This window comes from Pseudomyrmex gracilis, unplaced genomic scaffold (genome assembly GCF_002006095.1).
Source record: "Pseudomyrmex gracilis isolate BER0280 unplaced genomic scaffold, ASM200609v1 scaffold_283, whole genome shotgun sequence".
Taxonomy (NCBI): Eukaryota; Metazoa; Arthropoda; class Insecta; order Hymenoptera; family Formicidae; genus Pseudomyrmex; species Pseudomyrmex gracilis.
In genome coordinates this window covers 123,315-148,752 of record NW_018020867.1, presented here as the reverse complement: position 1 = coordinate 148,752, position 25,438 = coordinate 123,315, and the positions used below count along the sequence as shown (strand labels likewise).

Here is a 25,438-nt window from a genome sequence, read left to right as displayed (position 1 = left end):
TAGAAACGATAAATGTTTCCTTTGGTCGATCAGATCGACGATAACGTAGAACGATAATGCTTGCAATATTTTTTATATACGAAGAATATATTTGATCGTCAATTAACGTTTTCAAAATCTAGAAGACGGCAAAACCGTCTAAAACTTTGTGGTGTACACAAAGTGGCTCTCACAAATTAATTGGAGCCAATTGGTGGTAGTCGAAATATTCAGAGTGCAACACCGCACTGCAAACACTTGTACCAACTCTACACAGGTGGCACACCGGTGCACACCAGGTGAAATCGCTATGAGAGCCACTTTGTGTACACTCAACATGCACCTGTGCGGTGTACTGAGCTCAGACGAATACGCGGCACCGCCAGCAAGGAACTGCACCATTCGACCAACCGAACACACAAGTTGCACCGACATCCGAAATGTGCAGTCGGTGCAGACCAGCCGAAATCGCTATAAGATTCGACTATGATTGCCGGACCACGTAAAAATTTGGCGCGGCAAAGGCATCGTTGACAAAACAAGAACATTTTTAGCAAACACAAATAAAAGACGTACCCTTTGAATTAATAAAAGAATTTTAGAGAATCGGTTGTTTGTTAGTGAAAGCTCACTGGTAGTTATCTCGTACCTAAAAGTGTTCCGTTACTTTTCTTTATCGTATTTTGTTAATCTGTCTGTGGAAAGTTCACGCAATGATGCATTCAAAAAATGAAACTTACAAATTTAGCCACAAATCTTCAATATAAAAATAAAAAACAACAAATGGTTTGTCCGTACAAAATTTTTTAATTTAAAAAGAGAAGAAAACAAAGTTAAAAAACGAAAGACAGCTTCTGATAACAAGATAGCTAAAAAATATAAAAGATTGCGTCTTAATTATTTATTTGTTTAATTTGTTTAAACAAAGAATCTTTGTCCGTACAAAATTTTTTAACTTAAAAAGAGAAGAAAACAAAGTTAGAAAACGAAAGACAGCTTCTGATAACAAGATAACTAGAAAATATAAAAGATTGCGTCTTAATTATTTATTTGTTTCATGTAAATATAAATTAATAAAAATTGTATAATTACGTATAAATAATGTGTATAAATATTGTACAAGTTAAATATTTGAGTGTTGTTTCGGTAATATATTAATTACCACCGCAAATTTGATCTGGCCGGAATTAGCAAATCATTTAAACTATTTTATTAGTAGATTTTTCAAAATTTTGACGCATATGTTTTTTTTCTTTTTTTTTTAAAACAAATCATTCGTTGTTTTTTATTTTTATATTGAAGATTTGTGGTTAAATTTGTAAGTTTCATTTTTCGAATGCATCATTGTGTGAACTTTCCACAGACAGATTAACAAAATACGATAAAAAAAAGTAAAACGGAACACTTTTAGGTACGAGATAACTACCGGTGGGCTTTCACTAACCTTAAACAACCGATTACAAGTTAAAGTCGTAATTGGCAATGAGCGTATTAAATCGTTTCTCACGTCATAAAAGTTGGATATTTTATAATATTAGAACTATACTCACACACACACATTAATTCGAAACAGGCACGCTGAGTGACGTCACTCCCGGTATTTTCATTCTTGTTTTCTGATTGATTTTCTGATCGAGAGACACCAGGCAAAACCTCTCTATTCTACAGACTTTGCGTGAGCGCGCTTTGCCGCGCACTCGTCGATTCGATATGTCGATTATCGAATCGATTACTCCGCGTTTCGATACACTCGATCTAGCTCTAGCGGACAGTAATGGCGGACGCGGGACGCGAAAAAGTCGGAACTATGGCGTCGTCTTGTTCTCGTGTTTCTCGCGATTATTATTATTCGTCTCGCGCGCGAATATCGGTCGTACATACAAGTGTGTCGTAAAGTGTCGGGCGTTATCACTGACACGCAATTGACATCGCGTACTCGCAGTTAATCGGTGAGCATTACATACGCGAATAGTTACTCGCAGTCGTTTGTGCCTTCGCAAAACGCGCGCGAAAAAATGTTGCGTATTATCGCAGCTGTACGATGCGATGAGCTGCGGAATTCCTGACTGTGTGCGCCGAGGAATATTACGAATCGGGATATAAAATATAATCAAGTAAGTACGTCTCTTTACATGTGTGTTTACGTTATATGTGTTGTTGCTTCGTTCTCGCGCGCTCGGAGAATACTAAAACCCCGCGCTGTAAATAGCGCGGTAGAATTTTCCATGCGCACGAATCACCTATTGTTTGAGCTTCTGCGCTGTTTTCGTTCAAGTCGCTGTCCCAAAGTTGCGTAGTAGGGGAAGAACGGTTCCCCGAGCGTCAAAACACCAAAAAAACAATTCGGAAAAACATCTCGACTGTTGAATGTAACAATATCATGCACAGGTTTCACGTTGCGTGTCTAATAAATTTATTTAATAAAAGTTTAATAAATTTCCATCGTTTTTTGTTTCACGATAGTCGGAAATAATAATATTGTTCGCGAGCAATATATATATATATATATATATTTTTTGATTGGTCATGAGAATTAAAAGCGTGAGAACTTGAAATCGCGATGAATTTATATCTCTCCCGCGAAATGTATTCTTCTAAAGAGCGCCGCGATGTTTATGTTTTTTTATGCATATAAATCAACATCGGTAAATAAAAATACAACATCGGTAAATAAAAATACAACATCGGTAAATAATAAATATCTTTCCTATTGATTTGAAAGATTCCATTCCCCTGCTACGTGAGCGCTCTCGTGCTGTGCACGTCGATTCGATATTTCGAGAATCGAAGTATCGCGCGATTCGATACACTCGACTTGGCGGCCAGTCGCGGCGAACGCGCGACACGGAGCAGAACTGGTGTGTACAAATTGTTATTTTTCTCGAATATTCACGTCTCGCGCGCAAATTTTTGTACGTGTGTCATAAATAGCGTCGGATGTTCGCAGTGATACGATAATTGGCATCGCGCGCACTCGCACTGGCAATGCTAATCGGCAAGTTTACGGTAAAATTGTATCGCGGTCGCTGCCGCGAGGGACGAGCGCGAGTCACAAAATGGCCGACACGCGAGAAAAACTTGGTTCGTATTTTTTCGCGATTATTATCGTCTCGTACCCAAACGTGATTGTCGTCAAGTATCGGACGTTTTCAATGATACGTAATTAGCATCGCGCAGTCGCTAATAATGATAATCGGTGAGCTTTAACGGTAAAGTTGTGTCGCAGTCGTTCGCGCTTTCGCGTAGCGGATGTTTTTGTACAAAAAATGTAGAAAACTTGAAAACATGGTAAATATGAGAATGATCTTTTGTTAAATTTAATATTTTTTTTCGGATTTTTCTACATAGTCATATTTTATTTGTTATTGTTCAAGGTCAAATTTGCTGACGGATTTGGTATTTGCGGCACCGGAGGTTCCGGTTCGGGCAAAAAGGGCTTGGCACGAAGGTATATATCACAGATTGTTAGCTGTTGCATTAAAAATATATTTAAAAGTATTAAATAATTAATTCAAAGTTAATTATCTTATATCTAATAATAAAATTTATTATTTGTTGCAGAGTGAGTGCTGACCAGATTTGGTATTTGCGGCACCGGAGGATCCGGTTCGGGCAAAAAGGGCTTGGCACGAAGGTATATATCACAGATTGTTAGCTGTTGCATTAAAAATATATTTAAAAGTATTCAATAATTAATTCAAAGTTAATTATCTTATATCTAATAATAAAATTTTATTATTGTTTGTTGCAGAGTGAGATATTGTAGCAGTAGCGGCCAACGCTCGGTGAGTAAATCTTTAGGGCAGGTGAAGGTATTTTGCTTTAAATCAGTGCAATTCGCGTTGTAGTGTATAGATGTTGATATCTTTAGAAAATAAAGCATCGAGAATATTAAAAAAGTAATATCTTGAAAGAAGTAATATCTTGTTAAGAAATATCTTGTTTTAAGAAAGTAAATTTTTTTTTCTTGGTAAGAGATAAACAGACAAATATATAGTATATAACAAAATATTAAAAAAATGTATTTCACAGTATAAATTTCTTAAGGAACTCTCTCTATATATGAATTACAAATTAACTTATATATATATCAGATAGAAAAGAAAAAGTTATTAATAAGAGAGAGAGAGAGAGAGAGAGACATATGTGCACATTATTAGTTTATATATCATACTAGTTATTTGTAAAGTTGAAACATAAATTTTAGTAACATTTTTTAACGTCACGATTGTTTTTATTGATTAATATAATAAGACATATGTGCACATTATTACTTTGTTCATATTAGTTATTTGTAAAATTAAAACGTAAATTTTAGTGATATTACTTTTTATCGACACGATTGTTTTTATCGAACGATATTCGTGATCGCGAATAAAAATATGTGCTTCGCTCAAATATTGCAAGGCAAATAATGCTTGCATATCTGCGGGGAATCTTCACAAAAGACACACTGTGTGTGTGTTATACACAAACTGCAAATATCACGTCAACGCATTACATTAAACTGGAAATTCCGTTTTATTTTGAAGTATTTTACATTTATTTCACTAATTATTTTGTAAATTTCCGCGTATCAGATATTTTTGCGTGATAAAGTGTTTTCTCAATTATATAATTTTATTTATATATTTCGCGTCGCGAGTGTGTAAAAGTGATACAAAGAACAGACTCTATCCCGTAAAATTCGTTTTTGTATTTTTATATATTTTGCGTCGCGAGTGTGAGATGCAAGAATAAATTAAAAAATAAAAACTTTATTAAAAATTCGTTTTGTATCAAGTTTGAAAATTTCAAAAGTATTAAAGTTTTAAATATTTCGCGTAATTGGTGTCGCGAGTGTTATTGTGAAATGCGACGTGGGATTCCATGGAAAGACAAGTATCAAGGACGATTGACGAGGATGAGTGCTGCGGAAAATACGTCAATGGACGACGAGGGACCGCACAAATTTGAGTCAAGCCAATTGTTTAATATTTAATTATTAATTAATCTGTTTCTTTTAAATCTTTTATTGTGATTTATTTAATTATTTATTAGCTTGTGTGTATGTAAATACTTATATATATATATAAATTTTAAAGTAAAATTATTCTTTTATTGTTCTTATTAAAAATAAATTCTATAATGATTTGTACAAAAAGTAACTGAAAGAAACAGATTATCATACTTTTGCATGATACTGTAGTAGTAGTTTACGTTTTATAATTGCACTGATTTCCAGTGGTAACAATAAAGACGCAAATCATGCATTTGTAGCGTGATGGTCTTTATCTGCCACTTTTGCATGTTTTATCAGTTTTCTAATGCAATATTTTATATATACTTTCACAATGTCTATTTATTCATATTTTTAATATTATTTATGCTTTATTTATGCTTTATGAATTTATGGTTTTCGAATTTTGATTCCTTTTTTTGTAATAAGCATTTTTTTATCATGAATTTTTCTCTTTTAAACATTTATTATTCCATTAAAATATTAAAATATAATATTATATTGTGAAATATTAAAATATAAATACTTCTTTAACCGTAAAAATAAAAATACAAAATATAAAATTGTGAACGTCCGCGATACGATGTATATGCACAAAATGTGACCATTACGGCGATCGTGAATAGAAATGTATAAAATGCGTCCATAATCGCGCTCTTAAATTTTCTCTCTAGAGTATAGCACAGAACAGAACCAGGTAATACCCTGGTGATAAGATGAACATGACTTTGTAGTTCCAATGTGCACCACCAGCACTTCGAGCGACTGCTCTCTCTTACAATTAGGCCAATTATTCATAGTCTGATCTTATATTTAAGATTCGATTATGAATATGTTTATTTTATTTTATTTTTTTTTCTACTTATATTTATTAACCCGTTTGTGTTTTAAGCATTGTAGTGCACATATATGTAATTCTTATAAAATTCTTATATGTGATTTCGTATAAAATAGTATATTACTCAGACCAAATATAGGTTTGTTTCTATACACTCATGTTATAATATCATATATATAATATATATAATACATATAATATATACATATAATATTATTTATAAATATATAAATTATATGTATAATATGTATTATTTAATGTTATATATAATATGTACATATAATATTATAATATATACATATAATATGTACATATAATATTATAATATATACATATAATATGTACATATAATATTATACCAAAAATACTATTATATATATAATTATAAATACTATCATAATTATAATATTATACTAAAAAAGTGCTATACGTACATACAAAAAAAACTCTTTTTAATTAAATAATAACAACACGTCTCATTCCCGCCATGTTTTATCCACTGGCTAAAAAAGCATGCTTGTAATTTTAGTAACATTCTTGAAGTTTATTTTCAATATGTTTCTGGATGAAAAATTGTACATTACACACGATTTAATATAGAAAATTATATAATATTTACAAGCATTTAATAAAAATTCCAAAGTCTCGGGAAGTAAAAAAATTAAATCACGTGTTGTAAACACATACACACACAGTATATTACATTTTAAGAAAAAGCTTACGTCAGAGCTTTTTTTCACGACTTTATTGAATTTCTCACGTGAATGGTTAAGAGGGTAGAAACTTGTTAGCTGACTGATGCAAGTGAACAAAAGCTGACGATTTCAGAGGAGGGAACGATATAGGCTCCCACAACGCGGAGACAAGCAGAATGTTCAATTCTCATTGTCCCATACTCCATTACTCGTCCTTGTCATTGCTTTCTGGGACATGCAGATAAAAAAAAACCACTCTATGCTTTTCATTTTTATTCCGCAAATCAACGAATCAATGCTATTAACTCTGTTATAAACATCGAGGAAATAAAGTACAAGTTTAACGAAACGTACAGAAACTTATACGTAGAGAAACAAGTTAATCAAGTAACGACTAGTAGAGAATCTTTTATAAGGTTTTTTTGCTTTTACAATACACCGCAATAAAAAAAAAAAAAAACAAGCTACTTTCAATGAAAAATAAAATTAAACGTCTTAAAGGTGAAGTTATTCAAGTTTTACGACGCCGCAGTGAAAAGCAAAGCAAATCAGCTTCTTGAAGCAAGAGAGCCTTCTTATACTTTTTCGAAGTGAATATTTTTACTAGAGATTACCGCGCGTTTGAAGCAAATTATTTGCGTCCAACTTCCGGATAATATTTAATAGATTATGCGACAATGTCACGCGAACGTGCGACAGAGAATAAGATAGCATTAGAGGGCAGGTCACGAAAGTGCAACACGCTATATTATTATCGTTGTTCAAGCCGCAGGAAATCATTAAAAGACAATGTTAAGTGTTTTTCTTTTTTATCAACTCGCCGTGTTCACCGAGAGCTGTTATTACGTGCATTATTACTTTACCAAATAAGTAATAAATTGCAGGNGTATGTGTAATAAGCATGCAATTTACTGAATTTGTAAAGTTTTTTATCATATTTGTATTTTTATCATATAAAGCGTTTTTAATAAGCTTTCATATAAATATATTTCAAGAGACGGAAAGTGTTAAAAAATTTCGCAACAATAGCATTTGTTTTTCGCTGTTATAATTGTTGATAGTTTTTTTTTTGTCGAGAACACAGAATAATTTTATTAGACTGTCGGCAATTCTCTCTCTCGGATCATACGGTTGATCAGCTCCGAGACTCTTTATCAGGTGGCCGCGATTGCCGAAGGTGGGATCGGAATATTGGGAACATTTTCAGGAGAATTTCCTTTCGCTATGGTGACGACAATTGCACCAATACCACCGCGTTTGAATCCCTAAGGATCACCTCCCCGGTTCGAAAGATTACGGTTCGACATCTCCGGGCTACAGTATTTCGATGGAATCTTTCTCTTCGCGGTGAAAAACGAGAACCCCGATAAGATTGCATTCGAACCGAAGAGAAGAGAGGGGGACGGTGTGATGTATGTACCTTGTTCATTCCAAGAGTCGCGCTTGATTAATTATTATGAGACTTAATCTTGGTGAGATTATGTTCCCTGCGTCTTATACGATCCGATATGTACACGCGCGATTATCTTTCTCTCGAAGCAGACGGATGTCATCAGAATTATCCCACGGCAGACACACGTAACGCACGTCGCACAAAAAATTCAACTTTAACTAACGGTAATAAAAGATTCGTTAGAATTACAGCTGAAAAAAAAAAACTGCGCTCTTTAATGAAACGTGAGATATTCGAATTTTTTTTTTTCTCATACGAGAATTTATCAAATGCGTAGCAGTGCACACAACATATATTTTAAACGATTGATATGTATAAATTGATACGTAACGAGTGAAATGTATGCTCAGAAAATAATTAAAAAATAATTGAGTCATTGCGCATTAAATATCGCGTAAATATACAAAATGTTTTGCACTATTTTCTCTTTTTGCGAGATTTTAAATCATAAATATTAGCGTTTCAAATTTTTGCCACATGTAAACAAGCAGAGAAAATGCGAAAAATATTTGTTCTATTTATGACGTGAAAGCATCTTCACAACGCACAATTTGAACGCTTCCAAAACAATACCTCAACAGTTTATATATATACTTTTATAAAAACATTTGAAATACAAAGAGAATAGTTAGGGTTACAAAAACGTCAAAAACACAAATGTTATTTTGCGCAACAGTCCGGAAAGAAAGTATCCGCGGCCAGACGCTCTTTCACGTGCGCGTGTGTATGTATCTCTGTGTGTGTGTGTGTGTGTGTGTGTGTGTGTGTGTATATCTGTGATCTTCTTTTGTCGTAACAATATTTTTCAGTGTCACAAAGCGTGTCGTGCGAAGCATGTGTGCAGCATTGTATACTCAGACCAAGTTACGTCTTTACACAATTCTCACACGCGCAAGAGAATTTTATTTAATTTTTGTAAAAAAGCGCAAATCCAAACCGCACGTAAGTACACTGTTTAAAACCGATAACCGGTTTAGCCATCAACATTTGGGAAACTTTTATCTGATTCGAATGATTAAAAGTCTTGTCAAAAAGAAATATTTTAATCTACACTTTCACATATATATAAAAAGTGTTATATATATATATATATGATATTATTGTATTTATATATATAACACAGTAGGTACTTTAACACTTTACATTGCGCATTATTTTCATATATGTATCTCGATAACTGACAGTAAAAATCCGAGATAGTACTTAAGCACTAATAATAAGTCGATGATCAATTATCGCGTTATTAAATCCTAGTTATATAGTCGATAAAAAAAAAAAAAAAAAAAAACACAATTGTATGTTTCCAACTGTTATTTCATGGAAATTTGCTTCTCATTATTCGAACGAGATCGGATTTCCCTCATTTCGCGAAATTGTTCAATCAACAACAATTTTGAATACATTAAGTTCTAATTATTAAAATGTAATATAAATTTTAACGCGCATAAATGTTTTTCAATTAAATAATGCAATAAGAAAAAAGACGTAAAAATAATAAATACGGAACGTACCAAGAGAGGAGGAATATAACATATTATTCACATGTGAGTTTAACTTCTTTTATTTTCATGTACATACGCGATATAAGCTGTGTCTTTTGTCACAGGATAAGCGCAACGTAACTGCATAGCTGTTTTGGTAGTTATCTTCAACTCTCTCTCCTTTGGATTTTGTATTTTTGCTGATTATATAATTTTACATGTAAAAATACAATTTTACATATAAAAAAAAACACACACAAAACGAATTTAAAAAATTCTCAGATATTGGCCGCAATTTATTAAAGCCATAAATAGACACTTACATATATTTTCTCGTTATTGACTTATTTCTTGGGTGTTTGATTTACTTGATAGAAATTATATAAGTCTCAAACACAAAGCCACTTATAAAATACGAATGCCTATCTATCGAGAATTATTCGCGGTTCCGAAAAAAAAAGTTTCTTATCTTTCGAGCAAACTCGAAGTTTATTTGCATACTTTTTGATAAGATTTTTTATTAAGATTTTTTATTACAAGTCACCAAAAGTTCTAAAAACAAGGTTTGTTTCGGAGAGTAGCGTACTGTCAACAATCATTGAAAAAATACAGCTTGCAACGAAAGACAACAATATTTTTTAAATAAGCACCCCCAGGATATTGATACCTATTTAAACTTCTTTTTCAAGCACTGTCTACTCGCGCGATGCTCTCAAAGCTTTTTCATCGCCATTTCTCTTCTCTGATTCTAAAGTCTTCATTTATTNCGTAGTTGTGATGATACGAAAAAATACTTTATATATAGAAAATTTGAATTTTACACGATATCAAAAAGACAAATANGCCGCGAGAAATGTTTTTGTTTCAAAGTTATTTTTGTTTTTCGAAATCTCAACCCTTTGTAGTCGAACGTCGACTACAAAATCGAGTCTGACTCGACATTAATTAAAATCAATTAGGAGACTAAACTATTGAGAATGAGAAAAAAATTTGACACTTGAAAAGGAGGTCATCGATAGTTTTTTTTATATTTTTAAATAATATCAAAAATAAATATTTTTTTCACCGTTATCACGCATGAACTAGGTTAAAAATAGAATAATACATAATCTTACAGGAATCGTTGAATGTGTTATAATTTCGTCGTTTTCAGCCTGCAACATTCGTACCGCGCACTTCTCTGTATGATTTTCGTTCCTCATTAACGAACCCGACCTACCTCGACGTAGACTTGCGGTTTCAATCGCTCGAGCGAGCGAGCAAGAGAAAGAGAGAGAGAGAGAGAAAAAAAAGAGAGAGGGATAGAAAGAAGAGAAGCAGGAAAACTTGGAAGCGCATTCACGTAAAATCTTAATGTGGCATCTACGGAGCAGCACCTTCAGTTTCTGCAAGTCGTAACCGACTCTTTTCTCTCTCTCACTCTCTCTCTCTCTCTCTCCGTTTTTTCTCCTTTTCTCTCGAACCAGCCTACCACGTCAGGCCGCAGACAATCATCCCCCATCGACGTTTCCTCGCGCCTCGCCACCGTCTTTCTGCCACCTGCAGCCACCCGCTTAACTCCCCTCACGGACGAACGAGCTCCTCTGGCAGTCGGTTGCCGGCTTCTCTCAGCTAGGGACATGCGCAGCGACCTACGGAACGACAGGTGCGCGTCGCGCCGACGGCCGCGAATCGTTTAGTTTCGGGTAAGCGTACGATTCGCTTCCACCTCGGCCTCGAAACGGGTCGTCTAGTCAGTCGCTCGCGACTCTGGCTCTAACTCGGTTGTTACCACGCTCCCGCCAGCTCTTCGTCGTCGCGTCACCCTCTTTCCGCCCTCTTTCGCACACGAGAGGGATCTCGTCAAAGGCGATCGCGCGATCGCATTTAGCGCGCGAATCACGATGATCCATCGTCGCGGAATTCTCGCCGAGATCGTTCGTTAAAAATTTCTTTGGCTGTTGACGCCCTGAAATCGCCGAAGGATTCACCGTGTCTCTTATCGAACGCGCACGTGTCTTCATTCCTCATTCTTTTCACGTTCTTTCTTTCTTTCTCTTTTCGAACTTGGTCTTTTCTTTCGGTGAAACTCGCTAACGCGAATCTTCTTTTCTCGAGAAACAACGTAAATATACTTTTAAATTTGTGCTTTACACGCGCCGTCGTTTTAATCGTCAAAAATTCGGTAAAAACGCGCGCGTTATATCTTTCTGTACGCATACGATCGCTTCGGACAAAATTTCGGAGTGCAAGGAGCGAAACGCGATCGCGATCGCGCGCCGATAACGAAGTGAGTTTACCGCCGATTTCGTCGGTTCGATCGTGGATAATTGTGGATACTGTGGCATAATTTGGTGAACATCATCAGCTGCCGTTTCGGTGTTCTTGATAAATGTGATGCACTAGAGGAAAGTTTTCGAGAACCGTTCTCGACGGCATATTTCGGTAATCTCAAGATAGAAAGATCCCCGCTCGATCATGCACCGAAGACAGGATTTCCCACGCGAAATGCGAGCGCTCATCGCGGCCGTCTTCCTGTTTCTCGCCGTAGGATCGGTCGTTCTACGTGGTGCCGAAGGTAAGTTCACCAAACTCCGAAGCTTCCACCCGCGGAATTAATCCTCCGAATAAGTCCCGGATTATCGTTACCACTTCTGCGTGAACTACTACGTGCAACATCGAGCGCGCGACAGGTGCTACGTTGAAACCGAGGTGCACTAATGGCGGATCTATGCAAGCATAAATTTAATAGATCTATAATGGCAAAGAAAATGCGAAAGAAATGAATTTAAGAGAAAAAAAAAGAAGAAGAGAGAAGAAGCAAAAAATGTAGATCAAGTCATCTTAAAATATTAAAACAAAATAATTATAAAATCAAAAAAAAAAAAAAAAAAAATTAAACCAATTGTCGTCTCAATGTTACTTGATAATAAAGACAACGTATATATGTCGCAATGTCGAGAATAAAGTGTCCCTGTGTGTCGCGAGATCTACCGAACTTACCGCGCTTATAAGTTTTATTTTATCATCCATAAATAAACGGATGCAAACGCTGGTTACGACGCTGTTTCGCGAAGCAGAGCTTTCTTGGTAGTTCTTAGTCACTCCGAGCGACACGGTTTCGATCGCCGAAGGCTAAAAACTGCCATGACACGCATCTACAAATATACTTTGATATATATATATGTACGTTTGATAATGAAATAACACAACGACGTCTATTACTAATTCGCATTTAGCATTTTTCTTTAGCGGTACGACTGAAAGATGATCTTGCCAAGAATTGCTCTTTCTTATACGTATATATTATACTTGTGGCCGCAACGAAAAATGTACAATAAACTAACAGCTCCTTAATGTCTCTCTGAAGACTTGAAAAAAAAAAAAAAAAAAAAAAAAAAACCCGACGGAAGGAAACGAACCGCGGCGCGGCTCGCGGGAAAACAATAATGCTCAGAGAGCGGAAATCTAGAGAAAACGCTTTTATATGCGAGAGGTATAATTTCTCCGGTGAAAAAAAAAAAGCGCGGTGTCTGCGCGTGCGTCCGACTGTCTCACCTGTGATTCGGCGAAACGAGATTTTAATGTTGCACGAATGCAGCAGGCGCGCGCGCGCTGCAGCTCGCATAACGTAAACGCGCACGAAGACGCGGAGTTCTTCGCGTGTTCAAGACCGTGGAATAATAACCCGCGGCACACACTAGCCTCCGGATGTGTGCACGGCCATTGAAAAATCAGATGAAAGGGAAAGAAACACGGACTCCCTCGGTATCCGCACATCTTGAGGGGTTGCGGAAAAAATTCAAGCCGCACGCATATACATCGTACACACACACACACACACACGTGCAAGCGTCCCCGTTACTCGATACACGCGTACATGCTCTGCACCGCCGCAGCGTTTGTAATCAAACTCCCGTATCGAGTGAAAAAAAAAGAGACTGTCCCCGATCACGCTTTGCCGCGAATTTCAATACTGCAAAAGAGAAAGATAGAAAGAGAGAGACAAAGAGAAATATAAAAAAACAAGCGAGGCAGCGAGCACTATTTTCACACGGATTTCTTGAAAGTGTGCACGCGTGCTCGTTACATCTATGCGCGGAGATTGACATCACGAATTTCGCGTATAATATAATAATAATATATACATATATATATTATATATATATATATATATATATGTATGTATCGAGCCGCATCCCTCTATAACGTTACAACTAAATTCCTCGCATAATTTGTTGTTTATTTACGCACGACTCTGTTATTATAAACACACGTGTTGCTGAAATAACTTATTTATTTACATCGAAAATATAAGGTTTTGCATGAACATGAGATAAAAAAAACTGATCAAAATTTAAAAATAGCGATATGAAGAGAACGTGAGCTCTGGATGCATCAATATATATCGTATGGCGAGCCCGCGCTCGCGCGCGCGCGCGCGATGAGCGGACTCTTTAAAAATATATCCGTGGAGAATAAATTTACGCTTATCTACGCTATTATACGATGCATACATAGATGTTATCTCGTGCGAAAAAAATGTATACATAAATCGTCGCGGGCCGGTCTCGTCGTTGATGCGTATCTTTTGCATATAAACGACATCCTGAAAATCACTTAGCGCCATTTTGCGACGTTAGTTCCGTAATTTTCGTTTGCACGAAACAATTTGGAACTATATGCGCGCGGTACATTATCGCGTGTCGTTGATGCGTTTATGGGGAAAGGTTGCATGTATAACCGCAACGTTTCAAGATGCGAGAGGTAAAGTTTCTTCAGACGCGAAAGACACGGCGCGATTGCGTGAAAGTCGCGTATGCGACGCGACACAAAATACTTTTGAAATAATAGATACTTTTCGGATAGACGCAGTCGCAGGAGTAGTTCGCGATTTCTCAATGATGTCTTTATATAAATTTTCAAACGTATTATGTAAGTTTATACGTCGGGGCGTTACGTCGCAATTACACGTCGGGAATACTTCAAATTCTAGTAATCTGGAGTCACGTCACGTGTTGGCCAGGTCCCAAGCAAGTTCTAAATCTGTGTGGCCGCTTGCTCGGGGAACTAACAAATATAATACGATAGGCCGCGCGAGAAGCGCGCGAGAAGCGCGCTAATGTGGCGAGAAGCAAGTGCAACAGAAGCTTTCTAAAAGCGGCGCCGACTGCCCGGAACGCGATATGTAACATCCGCATAGCAATGATACACAAACGTGCGGAGTAATGCAAATTGCGACGATTATGATGCTTGTTGCTTTATGACGCGCAAAATTAGCAATTCGAATATCTAAACTCGACGAAAATGTATAACGCGTCCGCGTGTGAAAGAAATATCTTCGATGCGCAAACTTTACTTGTGTTCGCATCTTAGACAGAAAAAGTCGCGGATTATATCTGCAACTAATTCTGCGTGGGTTTTTTTTTTTTTTGAAAATATATTTATTAGACGCGTAACCAAAAATCGACGAAACATCGAAAATACGTATCTGTAATATTTCTGAAATCGTGATAAATGTTTTTTATATGTTGGATACACGATACGAAAATCTCTTTCTATTACATTTTGTTTAATTACATAAAATCAATAAAAAAAAATAAAAAAAAAAACAACATGTGTGTATTGCAAAATATATGTGCGAGACTAACACTTATAAACGTGTTTGCGATTGGAGTAATTTCAATAATGGATACGCGGATAATACACAATGGATAAAACGTATTACACACAAAATGCACAGCGCACATCTCGCTTCTCTTTCCTCACTGAAAATATCTCTAAATTTATTATTGTAATATCATTGTTGTGTTTGCGATGTCACGCTAGACGCGTTTTCGCGAACGTTTCTAAAATATTGAAATATCACGTAGAGCTTTGAAGAAATCATGTTTGAAGCGAAACTCTTGTTAATGGCAACATCACGAATTTGTATTTCAACAGAAACTTGATAAAAAAAACATACTTAAGTTCTTAATAAGTTGACTTTTAAATATTATTATATAATACATGAATTTTTATATATACGCAAAAAAGAGAGAGAGAGAGAGAGAGAGAGAGAAAAATTATATATATCACGTTTTTTGTATAAGTGGCAAGAAAACTTACAATTAGGCGATACATATTTCTGTCGATGTGAAAAAAAGCTTAGCACTTGAAACGAAACGGTGTCGCGAGAAAATGTCAGCGTGACACACCTGCTGCATATGTGAACGTGTAAAATAAATTGTAGATATTTTCTCACATTTTCTATGCATGGGAATTTTCTAATATTTTCTAGACGAGATCGTACTTACACGCTGTGTATCGTCACACGAAAACAGCGACGCGAGCTTATCATCAGCCGTCGCAAAATATAAGACAGAAAATTTGTAGGATACACAGATGTGTAAAAATACACGTAAGAGGACTTGAAAACGTATATGTATATATCGATGATAAAAATATTTTACCGATAATCATTAAATGGCGCTCTTTTCAATCAAACATTACTGCAATGCTCTATCGATATAACATAGAGTTAAAAAATTTAAATCCGTATAAATTTCGACTTTGTGTCACAATCAAAAGTTCTATTAATTCTTTTTTTCTCTTTTTTTCTCTCTCTCTCTTGTGCGAGCAAAGTTTTATCAATTTACATTTCAATCAAAATGAGATTGTGAAAGAGTATTAATAATAGTCGCACCGAGAGCGTGACGAGGAAAAGTTTGGAAAATCCGGAGATATGTTTTTCTCGTTGAAACTTATGCACAAAGATAGGCGAAATTCTATCGATAATACACATTTATGTATCTCTGTCGAACTGCTACTTTAATAAGATGTATATTTAACGAAAGTACTGTTCTTCCTCCAGAACGTAGCGGAACACGTTCGAGATATAACTGTTCGATTCAACGAACCGTGAACAAGTAAGATCTGGAAATAGAAATACATCATCCGTACGCACGCAGTATCTCGACTTGAAGGTTATTTCTTTGAAAAATAGAAAGAATTACAAAAGATTGCAGTTTATTGTTTTTTTTTTTTGCAACAACACAGATTTGAGAAAAAAGCTCTTTGTTTGAATTTGCTTCAGTTGTCTTTCACTTTGTGTGTATGTAATTATTTAAATCAAAAAGTTCTTGATCCGTTAACACTTCGACACACACGGTAAAGATTACGCTCGTAAGCGTCTAACTAACATAAGATCGGAGATGCGTCAGATGCGTCTAATGGCGTTTTTAGACGCTCAACCAACACCGTCGAACATACACACACACACATACACATACAACTATTGATCAAAATTTTCTTCTCAATTGTAAGACAATTCAGCGTTTCAATAAATTTCACGTGCTCCTTCGGGTACAACGAGTTGGCGAGAAGTTATATATGTGCCGTTCGTAGTGTCGCTGTTATAAAGTTCGCTGCCTTACACGGTGCGCTTTACGACCGTTGTAAGTCTTTCGCGCGGCGAAAGGGTTAAAACTAAAGTCTTGTTATTCGCTATACACTCGTCTATCGTTTATCGAAATTACATGATCTGTGTGCGAATATATCGCGCGCGCCGGATATTTATTGAATTGATCGTCAAGCGGGAGCAATCGCACGCGCGGATTGAATAATAATTATGTTTCAAAGCAAAGGCCGATGTATAATCTGAAATTTCGCGCTCACACACACGCTCTGCGTTACATAACACAATAGAGATGTGCAAAAACATCACACAGTTCCGTTTCACGCTTATCAATCTCACTCCCGAGCTTCAACGGGGAAGTTTAAATGAAATAAGTTTTTGGACGGGTTTAGTGTGTGCGTTACGTGTGTCTTACGTAACTTCGGCGTCACTCCCGTGGTGTGGCGCCAACTCATTTCACGGGGAAGCGTGCTGCAGACGGAAATAATTACCCCTGCCGCAAATTTCACACGATAATAATAATTAGACGCACACTTTTCGCGCTCGGTATCTACCAAAATACCACCGAGTATGTGTGTACACACACGTGCGCACGCGCGCATGTTCTTCTTCCTAGTACGTGTCCCTACATGCCGGGTAAAGCGCGTAATAAATGAGGAAGATCGCGCTCTCGCAAAGCGTATAACTTTTCTTGTTTACCTCACCGCAAGAATCTATCTCAAAAAGCTGATACCTTATAGGTAAAACATATGAGGAGACAGGGACACTCAGTAGCTTCGCGCGCGCGCGCGCACACACACACACGGGGAAATATACGTTTATCTTCGTCTGTAGTCGCGCGCCGCTTGCTGTACCACGCGAACGGTTTGCGGTGTTTGGTTTCCCTTGTAAATTTACACTTAACGGATATCCTTATCGAGATGTTATCGAGCAATACCAATCTCGGTCGGACGGAAATCCTAAGTAAAACATCGATAAAGCGAGTTGGTTCGCGGATAGTTTCGTGAATAGTTTCCACGATACACATCTACATATATATCGAAGTAAGAAGATTACGTGTCGACGCGTAGCTCTTCCGCACACATTTTTTAAATATTTGATGTAAGTTATTTGTTGTAAGTTGTGCACAGCGTTTAAAATTCTAATGTGATCTTGTGTGCAGACTTTATTTGGAGACTTTTGTTGGTTAAAAAAAGAGATCTTTTATTTATATTCTTTTTTTTATTTATATTCTTTAAGTTTTAATAATTTTAAATAAGTCCAATTCTTATAAATAAATGTGTTGAAGTTCGATTTTGGTTTTTTATATCAAAAAAGTATTTTTACGCGAGCGTTAACATCCATCGGACCAGAAGAAATTTTTGCACAAGTCGCAAACTTATGAAATAGAACCGGAAAGTTTTTTTGCGTAAAAAACTGTAAAGCTAATGGCTCATGAAACATTACTCTCGAATTTAGTATAATGCCGCGTGTGGATTCGCACGGAAAGAATTTTCACGTTACATTTCGGATGCCACTAAGGGCAATACGACACGCGGAATTTGTATTGGGGTATGTAAGATGTATGCTCGGAGAAAACTTCGGTAGAGAGAATTCCGTGTCATATAAAAAGTATAACTCTGTCTTTGACGTTAGAAAACAGTGATATACGTGAATTGACGTGAATTGACGCTTGTTGTTGTGTGGCTGACAAAAATATCCGAAAAAATTCAATTGATTATATTGTCGGAAAAAATGATCGCAAGATTGTCATAAAAATTGCATAAATTTTATAAACAAACACGCGTACATAGAACAAATGTTTTAGAATTTTAGAATTGTCTCTGCTAAAGTAACTATATTTTTTATCGCTCATTTCAAAACGCATTTCACTTTTGACAGGCAAAAAAGAAAAATAAATAAAAAATAAGGGCAAGAGCTTTTTACATTTTTACGCTTTTCTTGTTGTGTTATTGCGCTATGCAGACACTAAATATCGTGTAAAAAATTATGTAAAAATATTATAAAAAAAAAATCAGAACGAAAGGTCAAAACTTAGAACCGATAAAATCGATACGGATGATTATTTTAGTACTACTCGTTGAAAATTAACGGGAAAATGAGAACGTACATTTTTGGCATACGTGTTCTTTGTGTTTAAACTCGATAATATGAATCGCAATGTTTATCAGTGTCGTATTGTGTCGCACTATTGCGAATTACGTGTGTAGATTGCAATACGTAATGTGTATCATTATCACGCGCAAATACGCATATACAATCGATCGTGTTTCACGACGACAAAAGTACGATAATATATTTATTTTACACACATCACTGTTTCGATAAATTTGCAAATGAATATTTTTTGTGATAAAGCACAACAAGATTATACATATGATAATAACCGCACACGTTTTTCCGCAATATATCTCTAGTTAGTCACGCTACATTATACAACACGTAAGTCTTTTTTTTTTTTATTATTTCGGACAGTTTTAAAATTAAAAATTTTATGACGATCAAAAGAAATTTCAATTGTTTATCGTGCGTAAATTATGTTTCTTAAAATATCGATGTACGTTTTATTCGATTAGTATACATTTAGATGATTGACAACCCCCTCTAGCTCGAAAGTTTTTAACATGCCAACACGTAGTAGCTGTCATAAAAAAAAATAACACCGAGAGGTGTTATTTTTGCGCGAAGTTTTGCTGTAACACGCTGGAAAGCGAGTACGAGAAGAGATTACTTTGCGAGCTCACCGCGCATTTACTTGAATTAAAATTGTTATAGACTTTCTCGTCGCGTCGTTTCTCATTTACCATAGCATCTTAATCGCGCGAACGATAAATTTGCATATGGACGTAAAATAGTTTTTTTTTCTTTTTATANACGTCCATTGTGTTGTGGATTAAATTAAATACGCGGGGACAGATATTTTTGCGCTGTTGCTTTCCGAAAGTTTTCCCGCGTTATACATTTCGCGCGGGATAATGCGCAAATGCGAGTTCGAAAACATGCGGAACGGCAAACCTTTGATTGTTCGTTACTTCCGGAAANGAAAATGTGATTAAAAACGTAACTTTCTCTGACAAGCGGATTGACTTGATATAATACCGTAACGCGAACGGTGAACGGTAATCGCATTGATTTTCATTTCTTTTGTGAAAAAATAATAAAGCCGCACTTTATTATAGACGTTCCCTCTCGGCAACCTTCGTTGAAATTATTTGCAAGATACGTTTTTTTCGATAAAAAGGTTAAAAATATCAAAANCCACGTGTCAACAACTATACATTCGCGCGTGTGTTTGTCTCTTATAAATTTTCGAATTCACGCTCTCTTGTTGCGCTTGTTCATTCAATATTACTTGTGTAGTANACAAGAAAACTTGTGAAATTTNAATCTCGCACTNTATCAGTGCCGTAAGATCGATATCGAATATCTATACGCGCGCATTACTCGTATTCAATCGAACATGCCATAACACGAAAATTCTCCGAAACTGCCAATGTAACCGCGGTTACCTAATGCGATATGCTTTATTCCTCGATACTTGTGACAGTGGATACATATGTGGATACATATATATGTATATAAAATGTGTTATATTCTTTTGCGTTTTTTAAAATTCACAATATCTGCGACGACTTGACATTATGCATCGCTGAAAATTTTTGTATGTCACACGCCATGTATAGGGCCGCATTTCTCGACACCCGGCTGACACGTTAATTTGTAAGCGTGTCAACTGTGTGCTCTCCTCCCCTCCTTCATCTCGCGCATGCTGTTAATTGCGAGCTTGCAGCACTGTCAAGTGCTCTGCTGAATAGCCTGCTTAATAATTATATTAATGGATCACGTGTATTCTCCGCAAGACTCAACATTGCGGGGAAAATTAATTTACGCGCTATAAACCGAACTGGTTTTATCACGCACGCACTTTGGCGTTGAACGCCAATAGATTACGCGCGCTGTTGTCTCGTAACAAAATAAAATCGTTGACCTTTAAGCTGCGCGCGAAACACTTCCTCGTGTTTATTATAATATATCGTACTTACATGGTTTAGAATAAACTGTTGCTGCCCCAGAAATAGACGCACGTGCATCTTTGTAAATATATTTATTTACCACTTTGCCTCCGGTGTTGCGAGCACGTTAACGCATTAACCGTGAACTCGTGCGTAAATTTCCTACTTGAGATATCGCGCGATAACTAGCCGATTGATTTAACGATAGAGAGGAGGTGCACTTTTCAAAGGAATATTTTTCGTTATTACCGCGCGCATCAGCTCGAACCTTAGTTTTATCACAGATGATTGCGATCTCAATTTTGCGCACCTGATATTGTTCTAGTGGGATTGGAATCTGTTTTTGTTAAGTTTCATTTTTTTTTTTTTTAATTTAATTTAGAGCAGTTATCGTTCATGATTGCAAAAGACACGAAGAACAAATAAAAACTATAATATCTCCTTTGAATGTTCTTATAATTCGATATCATATTGGAACGATTTATTTCGAACGCAAGTTACCTAAACGCAACTACATCGCAAAGTTAAACGTATAATCGAGTTTCCAATAGCGGCCGATATAAGGTCTTCTAACTTACATGAGTTCGAAGCCAGCCAACTTACGTTGTGCAAAGTTTACTTGTGCCTGATATATGATTAAAGATTACGCAACAATATGATGTTAATACATGAAGAAAGCGACAGAATAGAATCGGAGACCTATTTTTTATTAAAAAGAATACAATAAAATTACATTTTGCACTACGTTTCGTAATTATTTTTATGCAAACGTTCAATTTGGAATTTCGACTTTTTGCTTCACATTTCGAGGACGTATTATGGTATGTGTATGATGGTATACATAACATGTAACTTAGTTTCAACAATATTTGAGCAATATTAAAAAGAGGTTACGTGATTATACAAGATACTTATCAAATTAGTACAGAATCATCTCCGGAAGTATGAAATCTNTCCAACTGCAGAGAGAACAAAAATTTGATTCAAAATTATTTCTTTTCAAGTTGCTATCTCTCAATTTTTCTTCGTCAAATTCTTAATAATTAATCTCACCTCAAAGAAAAAAAATTCACGAGATTGATAAAATCTCTCTTGAAATTATGTAATTAATTATTACACTGAAATTATGTAATTAATTATCTTGGATGGTTGTATTAATTAGTTTCAAGCGTCTATTAAAGTCAAATGTATCGGTAAAGAATATGCAACATATATATTGTTCTGTACACACACTGTTCTATTTAATAAGCTCACAATATATTCGACTCGGTATTTGTGCTCGCGCTAACTTCCGTGAGATAGAAACAAGAGAAAACGATGAATCTGGAATGGCGAATCCACGTGAAATGAAAGACCCGGGTTCTCAACGCGGCAGTTCGCTAAACACAAGAGAGTAGCACTAGTTGGTCTTGCTAGTTAACAACTTTGATATATGTGATTCTACTGACTTGTCTCTTTTGTGTGGACAAATTCTCTATGACAAGTCTCTACGGAACGTGAGACAGATGAGAGTATTTGCTGAAATGTTATAATTCCGTTTCGAAAATTGAGAAAAAAAGCCTACAAGCTTTCAAAGATCAAAAGTAGCTGTTATTTGTGAAAGAATTCNTAAAGACGTTTCAAACAGCTTGGGACTCAATTACAAGTTTTAGCTTGCAATATGTATATTGTTCTCAACAAAAAAAATTGTTCAAAACAAAAAAAAAGAAAAATTATTAGCAATTTATTGGAACATTTGCAACGTCTTAATGTATTTTCTTTAAACAACTACCCATAGTATTGAAATAAAAAAATTGAAGGTGTTCGTCAAAGGCTATTTGAAATGATCAAAAATTTAAAAATAAGAATTTTCAAATTAATTTACTTTTCTCCGTGGCGACAAAAGTTTTTACGAGAAGTTTTCGAAGGTTTACGAGATTCCATACGCGCGTTTTATTTCGTTCCACTATACGTACATATGATCATACGTGTCAGACATCGCTAGCTCACGTGTCAAAAATTTGTCAGTTAAATTTCGAACATTTTATTCATCTCGCAGTTACGATTTCTCGNCAACGAAACGGAAAAACCATCAATCATTTTTCCGTTTAAATATATGACGCAAAAGTTCACATGTATCTGTTTATTGCCAGTGCACACGTTTTTCCTTCTATTATCCAAATAAAAAAAGTATCGATAGCATTTGTCTAAAGTGTATTTGTACTCGCGACAATTCGGCACAAAGGCAAATAACACGTGATTATAAAACTCGAATCTCTCTCATCTTCGAGACTGAACGGATATTTCGCTTTTTGACCAAAGTCCGATGACCGGACAAGAACGCGGCGATATCGGAAATCTAAATATTTGATGTGGCAAAATATTGAAATCATGTGCATCCCGCGCGTGGCAAACATACGGAGATATAACTTTTCCCTCACGATCTATCATTCCGCGACTTGAGNCCAGAGTGAGCGACGAATAAATTCTCGGGACGATTTGAGACTCGAGACACGAACTCAATTCTGGATTGCTGCGAGCGCTCTACTTAGGAACAACGTTCGCACTCAATCGCGTTGATCTCGCTGAAAATGTCAGAAAGGAAGTGTGAAAAAGAGTGTATGTGTCAGAAGTCCACCGTCGCCGCTGTTTTATTTATATACGTTTTATATATTCCGCGGTCGATTCGAGCGCTATTTTTTTTGGCAAGACGAATATCGAATTTCGATGTTANTTTCGCGAGTCACACGAACATAAAGACGACGATATATAATTTCGAATAAAGCATTTAATCAAATTTGCAGTTGTGACAAAAGATATTCGCGATGCGGTATTGAATTCTGATATCACATGCGAAATAGAGGTGTAATATTTTTCGTGATCGAACTCAATTTTTGTCAGATACACGACGTTTATTCCCACACACAAGCGTAGTTTCTAATCGAGACCGCACCGGATTAAAATGCTCCCCGCGGATAGCAGCGGCATGCAACTTCGCCAATCNCGCGGATGCGCGATAAATCGATCGTAAATTTTTTACACGTTGTCTGGCAGTTTTTTTTTTCTCGCTCAATCTTGCGCAACATATAATTCGGCTGATGAATGATACTCGTAAAATAACCTGGAAACAATAACCNATCGCAAAGTTTACGAGCGCAGAAAAACGTGCAACACACACGCACGCACACATTGCAACGCAACAAATAAATATATTCGAATATTTAATTAACATAACAATTACGCGAATTATCTGTAAATAGCGATTATCTAATGTCTATACCATTTAGACAATTACAATGTTTGATATAAATTAAATTTATACGGGAAAATTTAATTAAATATACAGATAATGGGTTAAATTTAGTTAAAACGTCCCGTGATATCACGTCGTGATATCGATTTTAATCTGTCCAAATGAATTTTGTGGTGTTCCAGTTAAATTTCTATTCGGAGAAATAAAATATCTCTTTTTTATGTATTAACCAACTTTAGAAGCAAAGTTTTTTAATATTTTCTTCCCAGAGAATCTCGAACAACAAATTTGCTTTCTAATCAGATTATATTTCTCAGCGGATATTAAATTTTCGCGGAATACTCTAAGTAACAACTAATGAACATGAAAGAATTTATTGCCCCATAGTTGCCCCAACCGATAAACTGTGTTAGCGATACTAGGATACCAAGACAAATGATAAACGAGAAACAATGATTCAAAATCGATTTTCTATATTGCCGGAAACGACCAAGTTCGGAACACGTATTTGTATCTTCGCGATACATAGAGAAAGTTAAACGAGAAATGTATTGCTCTGAAACTTAAATCACTTTAGTATACTGCGTATCGCTAAAAACACGAGCTTAACACACAAAGGTTAACGTTTTGTTACTCGTTTTGCACGCGGAACGTCAAAACATATTTTGTCATTTTAGNTAGCATTCAATTTAGAAACTTTGCGCTTGCAGTCTTGGTTGTGGGAGTCATATTTTTCTGATTTCCCCGACAAATTGGCCACTCGCACAGAGAGAAAAGTTGGCTATCACTCAAACATCAAACAATCACGGGCAATTATACTTTGTACTTGGTTTGCTCGTGTTGCACTGGAAAAAAAAAAAAAAAAAACGCTGAAGAGATTGACGTAACGTATAAAAACGTAATTCCACATTTTGCCGCGCAACACAGTCGAGCCGGTTAACACGGGAACGTGTTTTCCGCTCGCAAGTCCAATGCCGAAAATAGCGCGAGTTACGCCGACGTATTCGTCGTTACGTGTCCAAAAACGTGCCGTAAGTTTTCCTTCTAGCTACACCACGCGCACGTGTTCGTTTCGATACACTCGCGAAATGTCTCTGTATCTAGACGGGCCGCTGCTGGCCGCGGAATCGGCGTTCTCTTAAATATATCAATCTGGCGAACTGGAAATGTAATATCCGTTACATATCTCATGGATGACAGTGGATGTGGAGTTATGACGGCGGACTCGCGCGTGTGTTTTCTATATGCCGAGAGAGAGAGAGAGAGAGAAACGCTTTATAAAATGTCGAATTTTGTTCCCGCGAGAAGAGGCCAACCGTCGGCTTCGATAGCTAACACACATCATGGAAAATTTATATTTTCTACGATTTCTG

The 25,438-nt window shown here is 36.1% G+C and overlaps 1 protein-coding gene across 1 annotated transcript in view; it reads left to right on the top strand.

Annotated features, from left to right (window-relative positions):
* The first annotated feature begins 11,056 nt into the window (after positions 1–11,056).
* LOC109859756 (hemicentin-2-like) overlaps positions 11,057–25,438 on the top strand; it is a 134,063-nt gene continuing 119,681 nt past the window's right edge. The window contains exon 1 of the mRNA XM_020438296.1: positions 11,057–12,002. Within this exon, the coding sequence (XP_020293885.1) occupies positions 11,903–12,002 (100 nt within the window). The 5' untranslated portion in view covers positions 11,057–11,902. The remainder of the gene's footprint in view (positions 12,003–25,438) is intronic.